The following is a 19,869-nucleotide window of genomic DNA, read 5'->3' on the forward strand; positions in this document are numbered from 1 at the left end:
TGAGTGTTTGAGAGCATTTTAGTTGTGCCTTTTTCCCTTTTGGGGTCAGGGTCAGTACCAGGAAAAGGATGGCAGTGGTGACAAGCACAGGGTGGTGCTGTGTCTGCATGCAGTTTAATGAATTAGAAAACAATTTCTTTCCTTGAATAGGGCTGGTTGGGTTGAATGCTGGACTGTCCCAAGTGTGATGCTTACTATCGACTATACCTGGCATCCAATTTATCCTCAGAAGGCAGATGAACAGTTAAAGCAATCATGTAAGTATTTTCCTATGAACTCTGTCTTAAGATGCTCTTTGGTTTTTTTCCCTAAGTCAGAAGAATAACATGAGAGGCAACCAAAAACAGATGAAAGATCTAGCCTTTGCCCCTCATCAGGAGATGACATGTGAAGAGGCAAGGCGGATCCATACACAGTGAACATGGGGCATATTGAAGAAGGAGAGCTCAAATAGAGGGAACTTTCTGCAGAATATGGCGTGTGGGCTGCCTTTTGAAGGCAACATGACATTTTTCTTGGAAAGGGAAGTGAGGCAGGAGTGCAAGCCAATGCAAACTTTTGGAAATGGGGTCATGTTTTCTATGTGAGGACCAGAAAGAATGCAGGAAAGGAGGAGGGGTGTGATACTTAATAAAGTTGGAAAGGTAGCTTTGGGCCAAGATATGAAGGACTTTAAAAGTTACCCAGAAGTGCTTTTATTTGAGCTAGAAGTAGTAGGGAGCCATGGGAGTTTGTTTTTTTTTTTTATTACAGAGAGTAGGGGAGTGACATTGTCAGATCTATACTTAAAGAAAAATCACTTTGGCAGCTTGGTAGAGTTTTACAGTGGGAGTGGGGTCAGAATTGAGACAGGGAGGCCACTTGTAATGGTACAGATGAGACTAGATTAGGGGCTGGCCTGTCTATGAATAAAGAAAAAAAGGGACTGGTTTGGATAGAGGTAGAAGTAGAAAAGAGGAGATTTACCAGCTATTTTGGTATGCAGGGTGAGGAATTGAGGATAATTCCAGGGTTGATGGGCAAATGTAAGGAAGGTGAAGAGATATGGAGAGAGGGTGAGTTTTGGCAGAAATATAATGAGTGCTCTTTTGGATGTAATTGAGTTTTGAGGTGTGTCTAGGATATCTGGTTCAAAATGTCTAATGAGCACTTGGAGATGTAGGATTGGAGCTTCCATTTGGGAATGATCTGGGTAGAGCTGTGAAGGTTAGTGTGGAGTGTGAGAGAGTATGGAGAGAGAATAGAAGAGATCCAGGAAGGAACCTTTGGGTACATCTCTAATTTAGGGGGCCTGATAGGAAGATGAAACAAGAGAAAATATTCCCGCTCTTCTTACAAGTTTAAAATCTTTGAAAAGGAATTTGATACAATTATTGTTGAATCCTATATTGCATTAAGAGAATTTGTTCCTAATTATTTTTCTAGCTTGACTGATATAGAGGTTTATGACTTTCACAGATGTGCAAGGACTAAAAAGTGTAATAAAATACAGATTTGGTACTACTGTCTATTCCTGGCTAATACAACATACATTTATTTTTATTACTACTTTTTCAAAATTTACCTTCCCTCTTAGAATCAATACTAAGTAATGGTTGCAAGGCTGAAGAATGGTTAGGGCATTGGTTAGGCAATGGGGGTTAAGTGACTCACCCAGAGTCACCCAGCTAGGAAGTGTCTGAGACCAGATTTGAACCCAGGTCTCTGGGCCTGACTTTCTGTCCACTAAGCCACCTAGCTACCCCAACATGTATTTATTTGGCATATAATATGCAAGGTATTCCTATTTAGATCTATCACCCTGAACCTTATCCCATCAGATTTTTGTGGGGACCTCTCTTTGTAAAATCCCTGCCTTAGTGCACTATGCTACCTATTGCAATAAAGTGTATTCTAAAACAAAATTGTACCTTGAAATGGCTGATTTAGATTAAATTTACGTTTTAAGATTTTCTTTTGTTTGTTGGGAGCAAGTTAGAAATCCGTGAATGTGATATGTGTGCTAATATTCCTGATGTCATATTGTACTTGACTAGCCATTGATGATAAATTGGGTATGGTAAGGGACTCCCTCTAGCGCTTATTGTCTATGATTTATGCACAGGGATTTTTTGTAAGTGATACTAATGTTTTTGAGTACTTTCTGAGTAATCAATTGAAATACTATATGGAGCTTCCTTAATCACTTAATTTTTTCATAGCCTCTGGAATGTCAGCTGATTTAGTTGCTACATTGGTTGCAAAATGTCTCCTTTTTAGCATTTTCAGTGAAGTTTTGATTGTCTGGATTGTTTATTTCTTCTACAGTGTCAGAAATGGAAGAAACAATGTTATCAGTACTAAGGCCAACCCAGAAAACATCAGACAGAGTTGTCTCTTCTCCCACAACCTCTTCACGTCCACCTATTGATCCATCAGAACTTCCACCTGATAAACTCCATGTAGAGATGGAACTCTCTCCAGATTCTCAAATCACCCTGTATGGGCCACTGTTAAACGCCTTCCTCTCTATAAAGGTATGAGCCAAAGAAGATCAACTTTCAAATAAATAGAAGGGGAAGCATTTAAAATGCCATTAAATTTGTAGGCAGCTGCCTCCCATTTCCTGACATCTAAAAATGCTTTAGCTTAGTGTGTGTTTGTTTTTTGTCATTTGTAGATTGTTTTGGCAAGACTTGTAAGTAGATTTAATTAAAATATTTTATTGCAAAGATGTTTTCTATCTTTTGGTGTATGGCCATCCAAACTCCAAGCAAGCTGATCCTTCTTAATCTGACTGACTGTTGGGAGGATAGTTTAATAAGTACCACTGAACCTGTTGCCAAACCACACAAATTGCTTTGTTTGGAAAAGTCATTTTAGCACCAGCTTTTTTTTTTTTTAACCACGAAATTGCTGATTGCATTTACATAAGAGCCAGCCTTTTAATTTTACATTTTTAGTGTTTAAACCAGGCAGGAAGAAAGAATTTTTCTTTCTCCCTTCTGAGGGACTGGTACGAGTTATTGCCAGATTCATGCTTTACCTTTTTCTAAGAATCCCTCTTTCCTTACGGGTTGTAGCAGTTGTGGATTCCCTTGGTCCTTTAGATGAGTGTATGATCATGTCTGGAGCAGTGACTGGGGAGCAGTAGAGACGTGAAAGCACATGAATATTAACCCATTATCAGATAGTCATGAAAAATGGCGGAATAATGCAAGTATCTTTAGGATTGGGTCAAGGACTGGACTTCTTATTTCATCAATACAGGAAATTGTCTCTACCAATGCAGACTGGCTCCTTCTCAGCCAGTTACAGAGTTGGGGCACAGCTTAGATCACTGAAAAGGTAGCCACGTTGCCCCATGTATGTCAAAGACAAGCTGTACACATAGGACTCCCCCTCCTCTTTTGAGGCCAGCCGTCTGTCTATTACACAAAGCACCTCTCTAGCAGCTTCAGGATCTCAGCAGTTCAGAGGACTCAGATGAATCAAAGTTGTATAGCTTATATATTGTCTGCAGTGAAAACAGACATGTTACCAAGTAGCAAATGAAAACATTTTCAGTTTGTGTAAGGGAACAATTCTTAGGATTTGCTTGGAAATTTATTTTGAAGCCAGATTAGCATGCTAATTAGAACTAGCATAATTAACAAGATAATTTTTATCTTCTTGTTGTACTTGTTAGCTGATGCTTTTGTTGTCTGTGAAATTTAATCCCTTTAAGCTTTGTTTATAACAGTCTATATTCTCTCAATTTACCATGAGAGAAATTACCCTAGGATGTGGAAGTCTGGCTCCTTCAGTGCTCAGTTTTGCTTGAGGATGTGTAGAAAAGACTCTTGATGCTTCCTTTTCCCAGGGAAGTGGCTTAGAAGGGAATTTCTACCGTAATTCCAGATTTTACGGTTTACTTAAGGACTTCAAATGTGAAAAGTACATTTTCTTGACAAATTTTAAGGAGAAAGCAGTAAGTAAATTACTTATAACACTTCTTGCTTTTGAGAAGTTATTTTTAAATATATTTAATTGACACATTATATAAAAAACTAAAAAATGCCCTTTGTTGTGTTGGCCATTCACAGTTCCCAGAGGAGTTTGGCACAAGCTATTTCTGTGTTTGATAATTAAATAGGAATTGACTTAGTAACAAAGCAAATGTTATTATGGACTTGTAATACTCTATAGACATAGGATATCTCAAGTATTTTAGAATACTCTATTTAATTTTGAAATGGAAACCATAGAGTATCTCTAAGGAAAACTCAGGAAGATATGAAATATAGAGTTCTTTTGGTCAAATAATTTCAAAACATGTATTTCTTACGTGCTGGTATATGAGCTTCTATGAGATATAGCAAAATTAGAAATCAGAGAGATCTGGCCAATAATTAAAAAAAAAAAGAATTTCTTAGGATAGGGGAAGATATCAGTAAAAATGGCTAAAAAAAATTACTGGGGCAGCCAGGTAGCTTAGTAGATTGAGAGCCAGACCTAGAGACAAGAGGTCCTGGGTTCAAATATCGTCTCAGACACTTCCTGGCTGTGTGACCCTGGGCAAGTCTCTTCACCCCCATTGCTTAGCCCTTACCACTCTTCTGTGCTCAGGGAGGGGTAGTATCTCTGGTATGGAGGGCTTGTCGTGCCCTCCTAGGGCAGCTCTCCAGCCTCTGACCTTCACCTGACACCCAGCTCTCACTTGTGGCTCCTAGTAGCTGCTAGCATGCGGCAGCATCCACACCCCGGGCAATGGCTTTGACAGGCCAGCTAAATCTTGTGAGGGTAGCCATCGGGTCACCGACCCCTGGTGAACCAGGGCTTTGCTCACCCGGCATGTGAAGACTGCTTTGGCTGAACATAGGGAGGAAACCAACAAGAAGGTTCAACGGCTGAGAGGGCGACACAGCAAAGCACTGTGGAGTGCTTAGGGCGTGTTGGAGCACAAAAGACAACACGGCCATCCAATGCAGCTGAGGAAGTCTCCAGGTGTAACGACTTTTTGTGCCACTGGACCCAGGCTTCCAATGCTGAGAGAGTGGGACTGTGTCTGTGCATCGACTTTTCCACTTAAATCTCTTTCACGCACAAGTATCTTTGTGCACATCTTTGTGCACCACTCTTCTGCCTTAGAACCAATACACAGTATTAATTCTAAGACGGAAGGTAAGGGTGTTTAAAACAAAAAACAAATTATCAATGTTCTTATTCCAAAAGGATGATTAAGGTATCACTGAGTGTCTGGATTTCTATGCTGACTACTTTCTTATCTGTAGAAAACCAAGAGAATGAACTTACATAAACATTAAATGCCTCTGCTGCAAAGAGAAGGAAATAGGCAGGTTTTCTTAAATGGTTTTCTGTAACATAGTCTGCTGAAGGGAGCAAAGAACTGTACAAGATCCTTTTGTCTCTGTTGTTGGTTGGTTACAAGTGAAAAAATGGACTCAGAACAAAAACTAGCTGTATTGTGATGATGTCCATTCCTTCATTGGAAAAATTACGAAAAACAGTTTCTATTTCTCTTCTTCTACCTTTTTCCCAGGAGAATTACTTTGGAGAAGATGACATGTACATGGACTTTGAAGAAATTATTTCAAGCCCTGTCTTATCACTTTCAACCTCCTCCAGCTCTGGCTGGACTGCTGTTGGGATGGAACATGACAAAAAGGAAAATGAGAGCTCAGCCAAGCTGGTCCATCCTCTTACCTTGCGTCCTTGGGACATTACTGTGCTTGTAAACTTGTACAAGGTTCATGGGCGCCTTCCTGTTGTAAGTCACACACAAGATTGCAGTATTTACGATGAGTATTCTAAATTACATGAAACAGGTTTCTATTATAAGAATGTTTATTATATGTATGATTTTTATATAGTAAACACATTATGTTTTACTAATAATCATTAATATATAATAAGAATATTTATATTATAAGAAAAATTTATATTTATAAGAAAATATAAAAGTTTATGTCCATGAAAAAAGAAACTTCATATATCTGTTTTTAAAAATCTCTTGTGCTTTTTGTAAATCGAGTGAATGATTTTTCTCTGGGTAGTAGATGTAGGTTTCCTTCAGCATACATTTATAGGGATCGTGTGGGCTGAGAGGGGTCACAAAGTGAATATAGAGAAGACATGATCCCCCATCCTCTAGGAACTTCAGTCTAATAGGGATTGTGATACAAATGAAAAACTACTGTATACAATGTAATTTTGGATAAGTATCATAAAAAATTAGAAATAAAATGCTCTATAGACGTTACTTCTGAAATGTGAGGAATGTTTTGAATTTGGTAGGAATTTTTTCATGCATTTCAATGTTTCTCCTTCCTTTTGTCCCTGGGAGGCTGTGGAGCATTCTACCCTAGTCTGTGGTCCATTTCAAATTCTAATGTGTTCCTGGCCATTCTTCATCTCTGAGATGAAAGGGTTAGAGTAGATGATCTCTGGCTCCAAATCCTGTGATGCCAGATTAAATTTTTTTTTTGTTAATAAAACCCTTACCTTCCATCTTGGAATCAATACTGTGTATTGGCTCCAAGGCAGAAGAATGGTAAGGGCTAGGCAATGGGGGTCAAGTGACTTACCCAGGGCCACACAGCTAGGAAGTGTCTGAGGACAGATTTGAACCCAGGACCTCCCATCCCTAGGTCTGGCTCTCAATCTGCTGGATTTAATTTTAAACCACAGAACCTGGTGAAGTTCTGGATATTTTCCACAGGGCCTCGAGAGACTGATTCAGGAATAGGATTTTCTCAGAATTTTTGTCCATTAGAAATCAGAATGAACTTCTTCAGGTACTATTTCAAGGGTCCAGGCAGGAAGGCCTCAAGCACCCTGAGGCCAAATTGCCCCACAGTGACTCAGTGCCTGGGAACTGGCTGAGGCTATATATGGAAATCTCATTCTGTGAGGTAAATAGTGCTCAGCAAATTTAATTCCCTCTTGATTTGCAAAGTAGTTGTGGCTGATGTTAGGGAAATACAAATAAACTAGATTTTTATAATGTTTACATAATAGTACAACTTCTTCTTTTAGGGGCTACAGAAATAGTAATACTATGTTTTTCAGGCACAAGAGTTTGTTTGCATTCCTGCTCATCTGTCTATGTTCTGATTATGGCACTTTGTTTATCTTTTAGCATGGAAGCACTGATAGTCCTGAATGCCCAACAGCTTTCTTGGAAAGACTATGTTTCGAAATGAAAAAAGGATTTAGAGAAACCATGTTGCAGCTTGTTCTGTCCCCACTAAATGTATTTGTGAATGACAACTATCAGGTAATATGAGATGAGGACAGGGAGGTGGCAGCCAAAAAGATCTCTTGTCTCATAAGCAAACAGTCTTAGAATTTTTCAGTATGATCGACTCAGTGTATGTATGGATGTACTCATAATCTTTCAAGTAAATGTCTGTTAAATAACCTATTGAATATTAACTATGAAAAAGAGGATGCATCTCTCCAAGATAGGGTGAACCTGTAAATGATGATCTTTTTTCAGTAATTGACAGACATGTAATACATCAAAATGTATGTAATATTTGCCTTGCAACAGCTCTTTGAGGCAAATAGTATTATATCAACTTATAAATGAGAATACTGAGTTATAGTGGGAAAGAGACTTGGCTGTGGTCATATAGCTGCATGTCTGAAAAGGGCCTAGAACTTGCGGGTCCCATTTGGGTCTCCAGTTCTCCTTCCTCTAGACTATGTTATTTCTTTTATTAGATGTTGCTCCTGATTTCATTAAAATGATGTCTTCCCCCCCCCCCCTTCTTTTTAAAGAGTTAGATGACTAATATTTTTGTGTCATTGAAAGCCATGTGAGTTAACAGTATAAAATAATGTTTTACAAATTCTAATCCTAACTGAAAGGCAGAATATAAACATATTAACTACTCTTAAATGGTGACCGGAAATGACCATCTCAATATAGAGAACTGCTAATGTTTGGATGATTCTATAGTTTGCTTAGAAGATATTTATGTAGTTTCCTTGGAAATTTTGAGCTAATATTTGAAACAAGAACCAGCTTCATTAGGTAGCCAGTTGTACCTATTCATTCATTTCTTGTTTAGATTCTGCTTGAGAAAATGGCCGTCCCCTAGTCTGCCTTTTTTTTTTGTTCCAAGCATTACATTAGGACATTCAGGAACCAATATTAATTGGTCTGTTTTCTGTCAATCAAATTCATTTTGATATAAAACTAAGAAAACATCAGAAAAATTTGAATTCCACTCCTACATACACATCAAATCCATTGTAAATATTAGGTGTAAAAGTAAAATTAATTACAATAATTTCATAGAATAAAAATATCACATTTTAAGAGATTTATTAATGATCATTAGAAATAAAGGAATAAAAAGGTAACAAAATAAAAAAAAAAACATGTGCTCATGGCTAATTAGCCTTTTCAAAATCCCTGCTTACCACCATAGTCACTGACGGGAAGTAAAGAGGCCCTGGGCCAGCAATCTCACTGCCAAATATCCCCTGATTACAGGAAGTATGTAATGACAGGAAGTCAGTGGGTTTCCAGGAAATGTAGTTTTTAGCGTAACAGATTTCTAATTATGCATAGAGGAAACTTTTCCTACCTCTACCATCACTGGATTTCTGCTTTCTGTTCTCCTGCTGCCTCTACTACCCACTCAACCATTTGTGGTCTGGCTACTGACCTCATTACTTGATTGAAATTACTCTCTGTAGTATAAATCCTGTGACTGTCTCCAAAAACTCTGTTCTGGGCCTTTGCTCTCTTTGTTCCTTTTGCTGTAGGGACCCCATTTGCTCCAGTGCATTTAATAACCTTACCTAGGTTGATGATAGCTCTGTCCTTCCCAAAGCAGTTTCTCCCCAGATCTTTATTCCAGAGATCCCTCTTATTCAGCATATTTAAAGTTGGACTCGTTATGTTTCCACTCAAATTCACCCTCCTTCCAGAGTCCTTTTTTTTGCCAAAGTTATGGCCATTCTTCAAGTTGAATGACCCTCTATCTTCTAGCTCCAGTGCTTTTGTACTGGTCACACCTGGGCCCAGAAAACACTCTTCCTCACTTCCACTTCAGAGAACCCTTTTGTTTCTTCAGTCATCACCACTTTGGTGAAGTCTTTGCTGAGCCCCTCAACTGCCAACACTTTCCCTCCCAAACTACCTTGTAGTTAACTCTATGGACATATTTGTGTTTCTTCACTTCATACTTTATATCCTTGTTTATATATTTATCTAAATGTAAGCTTCTAGTAAGTAAATTTATCATGTTTATGTCTAGCCCTAATCTGGTACATGGCATATAGATATATCTACCTTAATAAGTGAATGCTTGGAAAACACTTTGATAGGTCTAGAGCCATGGTGGTGAACCTATGGAACTGGTGCCAAAGATGGCACACGGAACGCTCTCTGTGGGCACACACTCAGTTGCCTGCTAGAGTTATTGACTAGAAAGGCAGAGGGACTCTGGATGGAGCTGCTTCTCTTCCCCTCTCCGTGTGCCTGACAACATTTTTTCACATCCCCCACCCCTCTGCCCAGCAGCCCAATGGGAGAGCTTCCTCCCTCCCTTGTGAGGGTAGGAGGGGAGGGGTGCATTATAAAGATAATTTTAGGGTTGTGACTTAAAATCTAGAGTTAATTGGTCACCAGGGAAAATCCCAAATAAAATACCCAAGTCAGTCTAGAAATTTATGGTAATTTAATTAATATAGAGGGAAGGAATTTGAGGAGGAGGGAAGAGAATATAGGATTTCTCCCGCCTGGCCTGTGCCAGGAGTAGTTTAACATCCCTGCCTCTAGGTCTCTGAAGAAGATTAGAGGCTTCTAAGATGATAAAATTGAAAAGTAAAGGAGGGAAACTCGGCCAGAAACTCACCACTGAACCAAACAATAGCTTGTAGCCACGCTAAGATGCCGAAAGGCCCAGCACACTGCTATCAGCCAACTCTCCGCCGCAAAAGGTACGGGAGAGAGGAAATGAGCCAATTTATAGACCTTTCACCCTTATGTCTCTTCCTCTAAATGCCCATTATTTTTAGTTCTCATCTTTTTGGATTAGATTATATTTTTAGAGTCACTTAACCCTTCTTTGTTAAGTTCACCTTTTGTGAGTTACTTAATCTTTTTGTGATTAATATAACCTTTATAGTTACTTAACACCTTTTTGTATTAAGATCTTAAAATAGACTTAGCTTAAAGTTCTAGCTTCACTATAAGGTAAGAGTTAAGTACCTTCATTGTTCAATCAGGAGATTACAACTTTATCTTCCCCTAAAGTATGGCCTAAGTAGGGTGTAGTAATTTAGAGTTCCCAAGACATTCTTTCTTTTGTTAAACTAAGTATCTTCATTGTTACAATCAGGAAATAGCTAAATCCAATCTTCACAGCATGCAGCACTCAGGGGTGGGGGAGGGGGGCAGACAGCATGCAGTCCTCTAGAGGGCATGACACATGGTCTCTAAAAGGTTCACTATCACTGGTTTAGAGGAAAGCAAATCTCATTCCTGTTTATTGGTATTTGCTTTCTTCCTAGCTTATTCATTTAAGTATAGCTAGTGAGTAGAGCTTCAGTAGGCTGTAGGACTGTTTGTTTATTTAGATCCGAAGAGACTATAGAGCCCACATTAGTCTAGCACAATATTATTATACTATAAGAAAAGGATCAGCACGAAGAATTCAGATGAGCAGGAGAAGCATTATTAAAGTAATGGAGTTTAAAGTAAGCAGAAATAGGAAAGTAATACATTCCACTTCAACTGAATTAGATGGAAGGGCTAGAAAAAGTTCAACAGAATGTTGTGAATAGAATCAAAGAAGTGAGGAGCAAGGAGTAAGAAGGATGTCCAGAGGCATTCCCCAGCACCTCCAGAGGGCAACCCAGAGAATTTTTGGACACCGAAAATTATTAAGACTTTCCTCACATTAGTCAATGTTTATTAAGCTTGGTGTCAGGAATACAGACCCTACCCTCCAACCCATGGAAGAAGCCAAAAAAGCAAGGGTGAGGGAGTTAAGTTGGCCTCTTTTAGCTTCCACCCATTGCCCCTTTGTAGCTAGAGAAAACAAGTATACTCTCTATCTTAACCTTTAGATACTTGAACACAACTTTCATGTTAACCTTGGTATCTACTCTTCTCTACACTACTTATTCCTCTTTCAGCCAATGTTCATTTGGCTTTAAGGTGTTTCACTCACTTTTGACCGCCCTTAGATCCACTCAAGTACAAGGGTCTTCTGCCTCATAAAGTGTTCGTTCATTTTCTTTTGTTTTTTAATATTTACTCAGATGTTTAAACTCATACAGATGGCCTAGAGACCATCTTCCTTTCTGTTATTTGTCTGTTCAGCTTTACTGCTTGTATCCAAGGTTCTCAACTCAGTTTTCTTCCTCTCTCAATTTTTGATAATTTCAGCATTTTTCTTTATCTTTCCCTATTGTTTACTTCCTGACTCCTTTCCATATATGGCAGATCCCTGATGGCTCAAATTACTCTTAGCCTCTTCCCACACTTGGGAATTCACTTTTCATTCCCCAGATGACTTCTAGGTATATCAAACTCAGCTAGATGCCAGTTCCCTTCCCTTCAGGCTTGATGAACTCCACTCTGAACTGTCCAAGTTCCTTTCATTCTTTAGGCCTCTTGTTTGTGTGTGTATGGGAGTAGTCAAACACTCTTACTTATTGTCACAGAACGGTGGGGTGAGGGCAAAGGGAAGGGGCTGCTGGCAGAAACTACAGTAACATCAAGAGACTTTCTGAGAAGGTCTCAGAGCACAAGTTCATGGTCCATTTTTATAGCAATGTGTAGGGATGGATGGAAAAGGAACTGTCAAATGAGCAGGTTAGGCTGCTCTGCTATTAATTGAACAGGTTGTTACATCTAGAGTTCTCAGTGTTTTAGTCCATGGGAATAATTGCAATCAATGTTGTTCTTGGGCATAGTTCTTATTTTGTGGAGATTTGTGAGCTCATTAGATTGGAGGAAGTGTTTAGACTTCTGTCTCCTTGGACTTATGATCTGTAAGTCTGAATGTATGTTTGGAAATGAGTTGTCATAAAAACTGACTAAATTTTCAGTGGTGTTTTTATGTAACTGTCAGTCTGTTGATGGGTACTTAAGGGGTTACTAATCATCAAGGAATTTGATTCTTTCTTAATTCTTTCAGTTTCAGGGGCCATTCCAGAAAGTTCAATTTTGCTGCTTATCTCTTGATAAAATTTTAAAATGTAATGATATACAGTCTTTGTATTCTCATTTTAACCTCACTGTTGTTCTCAGCAACGACCTCCTGTGGATGAAGTGCTCAGAGAAGGTCATATCAGCCTGTCAGGCCTGCAGCTTCGAGCACATGCTATGTTTTCAGCAGAAGGTCTTCCTCTAGGAAGTGATTCCTTAGAATATGCATGGTTAATTGATGTCCAGGCTGGGTGTCTGACAGCTAAAGTTACAGCTCCACAGGTATGCTCAGTACAAAAAGTCATCTTAATGTTTACTAATCAAGTCTTTTCTCTATATTGTAGCCAGTACTTAAGTTGACTGGAATAATGGGAAAGGGCCTATTCTTTTTTGGTTGTTAGAAATGTTGATTCTGGGGGCAGCTGGGTAACACAGTGGAAAGAACCAGCTCAGAGACTAGAGGTCCTGGGTTCAAATGTGATCTCAGGCACTTCCTAGCTGGATGACCTGGGCAAGTCACTTAATCCCCATTGCCTAGCCCTTACCACACTTCTTTCTACCTTGGAATCAATACATAGTTTAAAAAAAAGAAAAAGGAATGTTGAATCACTTGGCTTTGACCGTCTGTCACTGTTTTTTTGTTTGTTTATTTTTCTTTTTAAACACTTAACTTCTGCCTTAGAATCAATACTGTGTATTGGTTCACATAGCTAGGAAGTGTCTGAGGCCAGATTTGAACCCAGGATCTCCCATCTCTGGACCTGGCTCTCAATCCATTGAGCCATCCAGCTGCCCCCTGTCACTGTTGATTAATAACTTGAACCACTCTCTGGGCCCTGTTGGAGAAACTAAAACTGGTTCAGAACTTGAGTAGCAGATGGCAAAACAGAGAATAACTTCCTTTTTGGAAAAGTGTAAAATATCTGTCTGTTGCTGTAAAAAATCTGAAACTTCCTTTGTTATAAAATTAATGACATCAGCCTAGCATTCGAATCTGAGGTCATCCAGAAGGTGAGAATACAGTTGTACTCCTCTCAGACCATAAAGAAATGTAAGCATTGCAGACACGAGAGGGTATACTTTGTCCATTTCTTATGCTTTTCCCTCATGGAGCCTTGGCCTTGGTTGCCCTGGCCAGATGTGCCTGTGGAGTGGGGAGCTGGGGAACAGGGTTAGTGATGCTGCTTTTAGCTCTTTGTTAAGGGAGGAGGGAAGGGGCAGCTTTTGTGATTTTAAGTCATCTCTGCAAAGCCGTGATCCATAATACTTCATAGAACATTATTTCCCTACATCTTGGCTTCTCTTCAAGGAATTGGATAGTTTTTAAAATGGGCAAAGCAACTAGACAGCACACTCAGAGAGGGCCACAGAACACCACCCTGTTTGAGGACAGGTTTGTGAACACACAATTACGCTCTTGTTTATTTTCCCTCCATGAGCATTGTAAAGGCATGAAATTCTTTTGTGGTGGTAATGATGTCTTGACATTCTGCCCACATAGTATTAGAGGTGAATGGTGGAGAGGGTGACAGAGGGTTAGAGCAGGAAGGGTCATTAGCAACTATTTGGCCCAAGGACCCCCATCTTAGAGATGAAGAAACCGAGGCCCACAGAGGTTAAGTGACACTGGTATTGGGTGGTGGAGCCAAGAATTGCATACAGGACCCTGGACTGCCAATCCAGCATTCTTTCCAGGCTACAGTAGGTCTAGATAATCTGGAAATGCCTTTCTAGCTCTGACATTTTGTGATCCTAGGCCTCCAGGACCAGGGCACTTTCAATTAGGCCACACTGCCTTCAGGTTTATATGAGTATTGAGCCAACTTTATTGACAAATGCTCATGGATCACTGAGCTAAATAGGGGAATTTTAGTTAATTTAATTAGGCTTCTATTAAGTCAGAAAACCATTTTCTCTTCATTGCCCATTGTCAGGATTATCCAAGATTACATCTCTGACTTAAATATGGTGATGAGGTGTTATATGAAAAATGAGAAATGATAGCTTGGCTGGCTCCGAGGTATGGGCTATTGCATACTTTTGAACTCAAAGAATTCAGTTACCAAACAAAAAAGCTTTGACTTGAAAAGAAACAATTGCTTTGGAAATTGCTGAAGTAGATTCTAGATTTAAAATTAAGACATTGAAATTTTTTTTTACATCATTTTGTCATTCATTAACAAAAGACTGAAGGAGCAATTCAAATGGTGTCAAGACCTGAGAATAATTACATTGACATGTCAAGGAAATAATGCCTATTCTCTTTATCTAAAACTATGCTGACTTTTTTTAACAAGCTCTTCAACCCTGTTTCCTTGTTTCCAATGTTAACTGTGTTGTTGATCTGTCACTGTTTGTCCTATAGCTGGCGTGTCTATTGGAATGGGGACAGACATTTGTTTTCCATGTGGTGTGCCGAGAATTTGAGCTGGAAAGGCCAAAATCTGTAATATTATGTCAGCATGGAATTGATCGTCGCTTCTGTGAATCTAAGGTATATCATTAGTCATACCAGTAATTCTGTGAGTCCCTAGGCTTATTAAAAGAAGCTAACTTTAAGTTGGATATCCATTTTAAATAGGGTAGAATCTTAAAATCTAGTCTTTTTTTCATAATCAGAAAAACTTTTTGTTAGTCTAATATTATCTCTAAATGCTAAGAACATAAATTTTTCTTACAAGATCAAGAATCTTAGAGCAAATTTGTAAAAGTAAGACATTTTATTACTTTATACCTATTAGACCCTTACTCACAGGGCAGAGATTGTTCCTATTTGATGGATGAGCCAGAGGCAAAGCTAGGTTAAATATATAAAGGTTTTTTTAAAAAAACCTTTCCATTCTATCTTAGAATTGATAACTGTGTATGCCTTTCAAGGCAAAAGAACAGCAAGGGCCAGGCAATGAGGTTAAGTGATTTTCCCAGGGTCACAAAGCTAGGAATAATATAGAGATAGATGTATAAATATCTTCATCTATCTATAATATATATATATCCCTGTACCTGAATGAATAGGAATTTAAATAGATAATCTACAAGGTCCTTTCCAGCACTAAAAATTGTAATATTCTGATATTCATTGTACTTCTTTTGTTTAGTCATATACATATTCTTTGTTGAATTTCTTTCTTATACAGCTCTTTTTTCCCCAAACTTCATTAAACTCTTCAATTTGAGATCATGAGATATACTTTTTGAGCTTTACTGTTGCCAGCTCTTGCCTAGTCACACTAATGGAGTATAGCTCTCAAACAGAGATATGTTTTAATACCAAAAAGCCCCTTTCCTACCCAAAGACCTGTCATATTTCTCAAGAGCAGAAATGTAACGGTCATGGCCTCCCAGATTAAAGTGGAATTGTGAAGTATTTGACAGAATAAATAAAACTACAGCATGGCAGAAATAGTGCTGATTTGTGGTTTTCTAAGCCAGCATCTGGCTGCAGAAATCCATTTCTATTTGAATTTGACAGTAGCACTCTAGAGAAGCAGTTACTTAAGAAAGTTGGTGGGGAGAGCAGAGCAGTAGAGAGGACACTCCTAGGAAGAACCTTTTCTCAGCCTGTCTTTCTGTTTCAGTGCTAGCACTCTAAGCCAATAGAAAAGCTGAAAAGAGCCATGTGCTTGCTTCAAGGACAAGAATGTGTGAAAGAGAATGTGAAAACTCTTCTGTTTCAGTCATCCAGGAAAGGAGAGGAACTTTGGTTGGACAGGATGGGGACAGATAGCAGAGAGGCAAACATGAAGACTGATCCCTGGCTCTGCTCCTTAGAATTTGACCTTTGAAAAGTTCTTTCATTGCTTAGGAGCTCATTTTCTTTACATATAACATGAAGGAATTGGACTGGCATTTAATTAGCCTTATGCCTGGCACACCATAGACACTTAAAAATGGTTATTGAATTGACTAGATGGTCTTTAAGGTCCCCTTAAGTTCTTTATGATTCTCTACACAAATCCAGAATTGCAATAACAAACCTTCATAATATTTCAAATAAAATAGTACACATTCAGTCCCTCGAGTTTTCTCTTAAATAAGGAAAGCCTATTATAAATAGAACATTGAATGCTGACAATCTTTGTTACTCTAGCTGAGTTGTGTTCCTGGGCCTTGTTCAACTTCGGATGAGTTGAAGTACACCATGACCCGCTTAGCTGTTGATGGTGCAGACCTGTACATTGTGGAGCATGGCTGTGCTACAAACATACGGGTAAGTGTTTCTGACTTTGGCTACAGTTGTCTACTGAAATAATTAAAATGGTTGTTGAAATTGTAAGAGTTATAAAAGTTATGACTGCCATTTATAACAATTGAAAATTAAACTATGAGTATGTTAGTAGCTTTATTACAGCAAAGTAGAGATAGTAAAGAGAGGGAAATGTAGGAATTAGGTAGAAAATATTGCCTAGCTAAATGCCCTAAGTCAAGATTCAAGTGCCTCCAAACTGTGAATGCAAATCCAAATGCGAATCTCACCAGCTCATGAGAGTGTCTTTAGCCAAGCGTTTCAGCAACCAAAAGAGAGTCTGATGCCACAAAGACTGATCCACCAGAGTCTCATCAAAGAGAACATCCCACTAAAGACAGGAGGAGAGCCGAAAAGCCATTGTCTCCAGGCAGGGTCTCCTCAACCCACGTGAGTCATCGAAGCTGTACATCTCTTTCAGCAAGAGCCACCAACGAAGAATGAATGCTTAGCTCTCTGGTCTCACCTTTTATAAGCTCTTTCCATGTCACTTCATGTCTCTCTGGGTTCTACTTCCTTTTACTGTGGGCTGGTCTATCTCTGCACATCTCAATGGAAAAAAGACCTCCAGGTCCCTGTTTAATTAAATTAAAACAGAGGGAGGGGAAGTCCAAGTCCCTGATTGATTCAGTTAAAAAGAACAAAGGGAGTTTAAATTCCTTTTCACACTACTTATGGACTGAGAACCTTTTTACTTCCTGACATGGAAAGAGGATCAATTCTCAGGTCAGTTAAATGGATGGCATGTTTGTAGTAAGTTTTATATATGTCTGTTGGTTCTTAAAAATACCATTGATTTTTACCAGATAGTTCTTGTTTTAATATAATTTTTTCAAATATTCCCTTTCCTTTTTCATTAGTTTTTAGTTTCTCTTTTACCATACAATATTCTAAATCAATTATACCTTCTTACAGTAATACTGTGGCTTTCTCACTGCCCATTCCTCCCCTTATTCCCCATTTCCTTTTCATTTTCTATGACTAATGCTCCTTTTCCTTGTATCTTGATTTTTTTGGTAACTTAAATTTTTTAAAATTTCGATTCTGTTGCTTCTCTTGTCTCATTTTACAGTTAATTTTCTTCCCTTTTGGGCTTGTTCTTTTCTTCTTATGCCTTTTACCCATTTCTTTGCATTACTTGTTCCCTGCTCTGCCCTCAACTTTGTTCTGAGACTCCTTACTCTTAACCTCACTTTCTTCCCTTTCTTTTTTCAAGCTCTTTCTATCTTCCCTTTTTTTAAACCTTTACTTCTGTTTTAGAATCAATACTGGGTATATTGGTTCCAAGGCAGAACAGTGGAAAGGGCTAGGCAGTGGAGGTTAATTGAGTTGCCCAGGGTCACACAGCCAGGAAATATTTGAGGCCAGATTTGAACCCAAGATTTACTATCTCTAGGCCTGGCTTTCAATCCACTGAGCCACCTAGTTTCCCTCCACCCTCTCTTCACATTTTAAATTCCTTATTTTCCTTTGGAATGGTGTGGGGAGTGTTTCAAGGAACTGTGTATGAATGGAAAAAGATGGGCATCTGTCAGAACAGAGATTATGGGCTGGTAATGACTATTTGCTTCCTGACATGTAATAGATGCCTTCATGTGTTGCTGCAGAATATTTTCTATGAATGCTTGTTTTATATATCTAAGAAAGGTCAATTGAGGAAATGAAAGGAAAAAGAGGCAGATATCTCAGGATAAAGTTGGGGAGGGGAGGGGAATTCAAAAGTTGAGTGAAAAGAACAATAAGGAAGAATATTCATGAAAAGAAAGGAAACTTGCAAATAAGGACAAAGGAAGCCCACCAACCAAAATGAAGAAAGTCTAACAAGAGACAAGAAAAAAGAGGTAAGACTTAGAGAATAAGAAAAGGAAAATGGGGTAAAATAAAGGGAAAAGCGCACTGGATCTCTATTTATTTATCTGGGTTCCCTAATAAGGGAGTCTCATCTAGCTCCTGATATCTTAAGCTCCATGAGGCAGTTCTATGCCTTCTTTCCCTTTGTTAGCTCCCTGTTAGTCCTGCACAGGACTTTTTCTGTGGAGAGGCTGTCAAGCAAGGCTGTATCTGGAGACTGAGGACCTCACCTCAGATCCCATCTCTTTCCCTGACTCTAAGCTGTGTGAGCCTTAGGCAAGAGCATTTGTTCATCTGTAAAGAGGACTTCTCCTTTTCCTCTTCCCAGCTTGTAATCTGGCCTGCTTCTGCATTGTGGGTATTTAGTTAGAGGAGGTGATGTTAGAGCAGGGTGGGGAACATCAGCAGACACCTTAGAGCAGCAGGGAAGGAGTTTGAAGGGAGAGCCCTATTTAATATTCTTCCACATTCTACCCCATGTTTGATAAGTACATAGAGAAGTTAGGTGATCCCACACCTGTGGCTTTATCTAAGCTAAGCCAAAGTGCCTAAGCAATTTCCAGCCCACGTTCTCCTGAGTAACCACACAATACAATTTCTAGGTCTCATCCTGTGGCTCATGGAGTTTCTGCTCCATAACGCATAGGTGTACTGACCAAAAATATTATTATTTTGCTTCCTGTGTCTCTGGCTATGATTTCAAAACACTTGTTTGGAGAGTGAGCCTTGGTAATTAGCAAAAGATAAACTGGAATGCAGTTGAGGGGAAGCTAGGTGGTTCAGTGGATAGAGAGCCAGACCTGGAGTTGGGAGGACCTGAGTTTAAATCTAGCCTCAGATGCTTCCTATCTGTGTGGCTCTAGGTAAGTCACTGAATCACAGTTGTCTGACCCTTTCCATTCTTCTGCCTTGGAATTGATTCTTGTATTGATTCTAAGACAGAAGGTAAGGGTTTAAAAAAAAAAACACATTGCAGAGAAAAATCTCTGTGTCTAAACCTAGAGAGACTTTGCTGTTCGATATAAGAAAATTGTTGACAGTGCTACCACTGGTTCATTTCTGCTAGTCAAAAGATATGTTTTATGATTAAGTTGTTTGAGTGCATGTAGTTTTCTGCAGGTGAAGTGAGAAATCCAGATCCTTTTGGGAATTAATCCACCATTCTCTCATCTGTTCTAACTTATCCAGTTTTGGTTATAATGACTTTTAAATTACTTTATTTTCCATTGTATTCTTTAGATGGGTGCCATACGAGTTGCAAACTGTAATCTCCATAATCAGTCAGTTGGGGAAGGTATAAGTGCTGCAATTCAAGATTTTCAAGTGAGACAGTACATTGAGCAATTAAGTAATTGCAGAATTGGACTTCAGCCTGCACTACTGCGGAGGGCATACTGGCTCGAGGCTGGATCAATCAATGTAGGGCTTGTCACTGTTGACATTGCCTTAGCGGCTGACCACCATTCCAAACATGAGGTGCAAAGACACTTCTTAGAAACTCATGATAGAAGAACCAAGAGGTGAGTAAAAGTATTGGGAATGGGGGCATTCCTTTACTTGTTGTTAACCATTGGAGTGGGGAGAACATTTGGGTTTTTTTGCTTTGTTCCTTAAA

The 19,869-nt window shown here is 39.0% G+C and overlaps 1 protein-coding gene across 3 annotated transcripts in view; it reads left to right on the forward strand.

Annotated features, from left to right (window-relative positions):
- Window positions 1-19,869, forward strand: part of BLTP1 (bridge-like lipid transfer protein family member 1) — a 219,349-nt gene that overhangs the window by 99,804 nt on the left and 99,676 nt on the right. For all 3 annotated transcript variants that reach the window (XM_056803506.1, XM_056803508.1, XM_056803507.1), the window contains exons 19-26: window positions 151-257; window positions 2,308-2,516; window positions 5,522-5,749; window positions 7,121-7,258; window positions 12,260-12,439; window positions 14,523-14,651; window positions 16,248-16,367; window positions 19,494-19,774. In XM_056803506.1, coding sequence (XP_056659484.1) covers window positions 151-257; window positions 2,308-2,516; window positions 5,522-5,749; window positions 7,121-7,258; window positions 12,260-12,439; window positions 14,523-14,651; window positions 16,248-16,367; window positions 19,494-19,774 — 1,392 coding nt within the window. The remainder of the gene's footprint in view (window positions 1-150; window positions 258-2,307; window positions 2,517-5,521; window positions 5,750-7,120; window positions 7,259-12,259; window positions 12,440-14,522; window positions 14,652-16,247; window positions 16,368-19,493; window positions 19,775-19,869) is intronic.

Source organism: Monodelphis domestica, chromosome 6, assembly GCF_027887165.1.
Source record: "Monodelphis domestica isolate mMonDom1 chromosome 6, mMonDom1.pri, whole genome shotgun sequence".
In the NCBI taxonomy this organism is placed as follows: Eukaryota; Metazoa; Chordata; class Mammalia; order Didelphimorphia; family Didelphidae; genus Monodelphis; species Monodelphis domestica.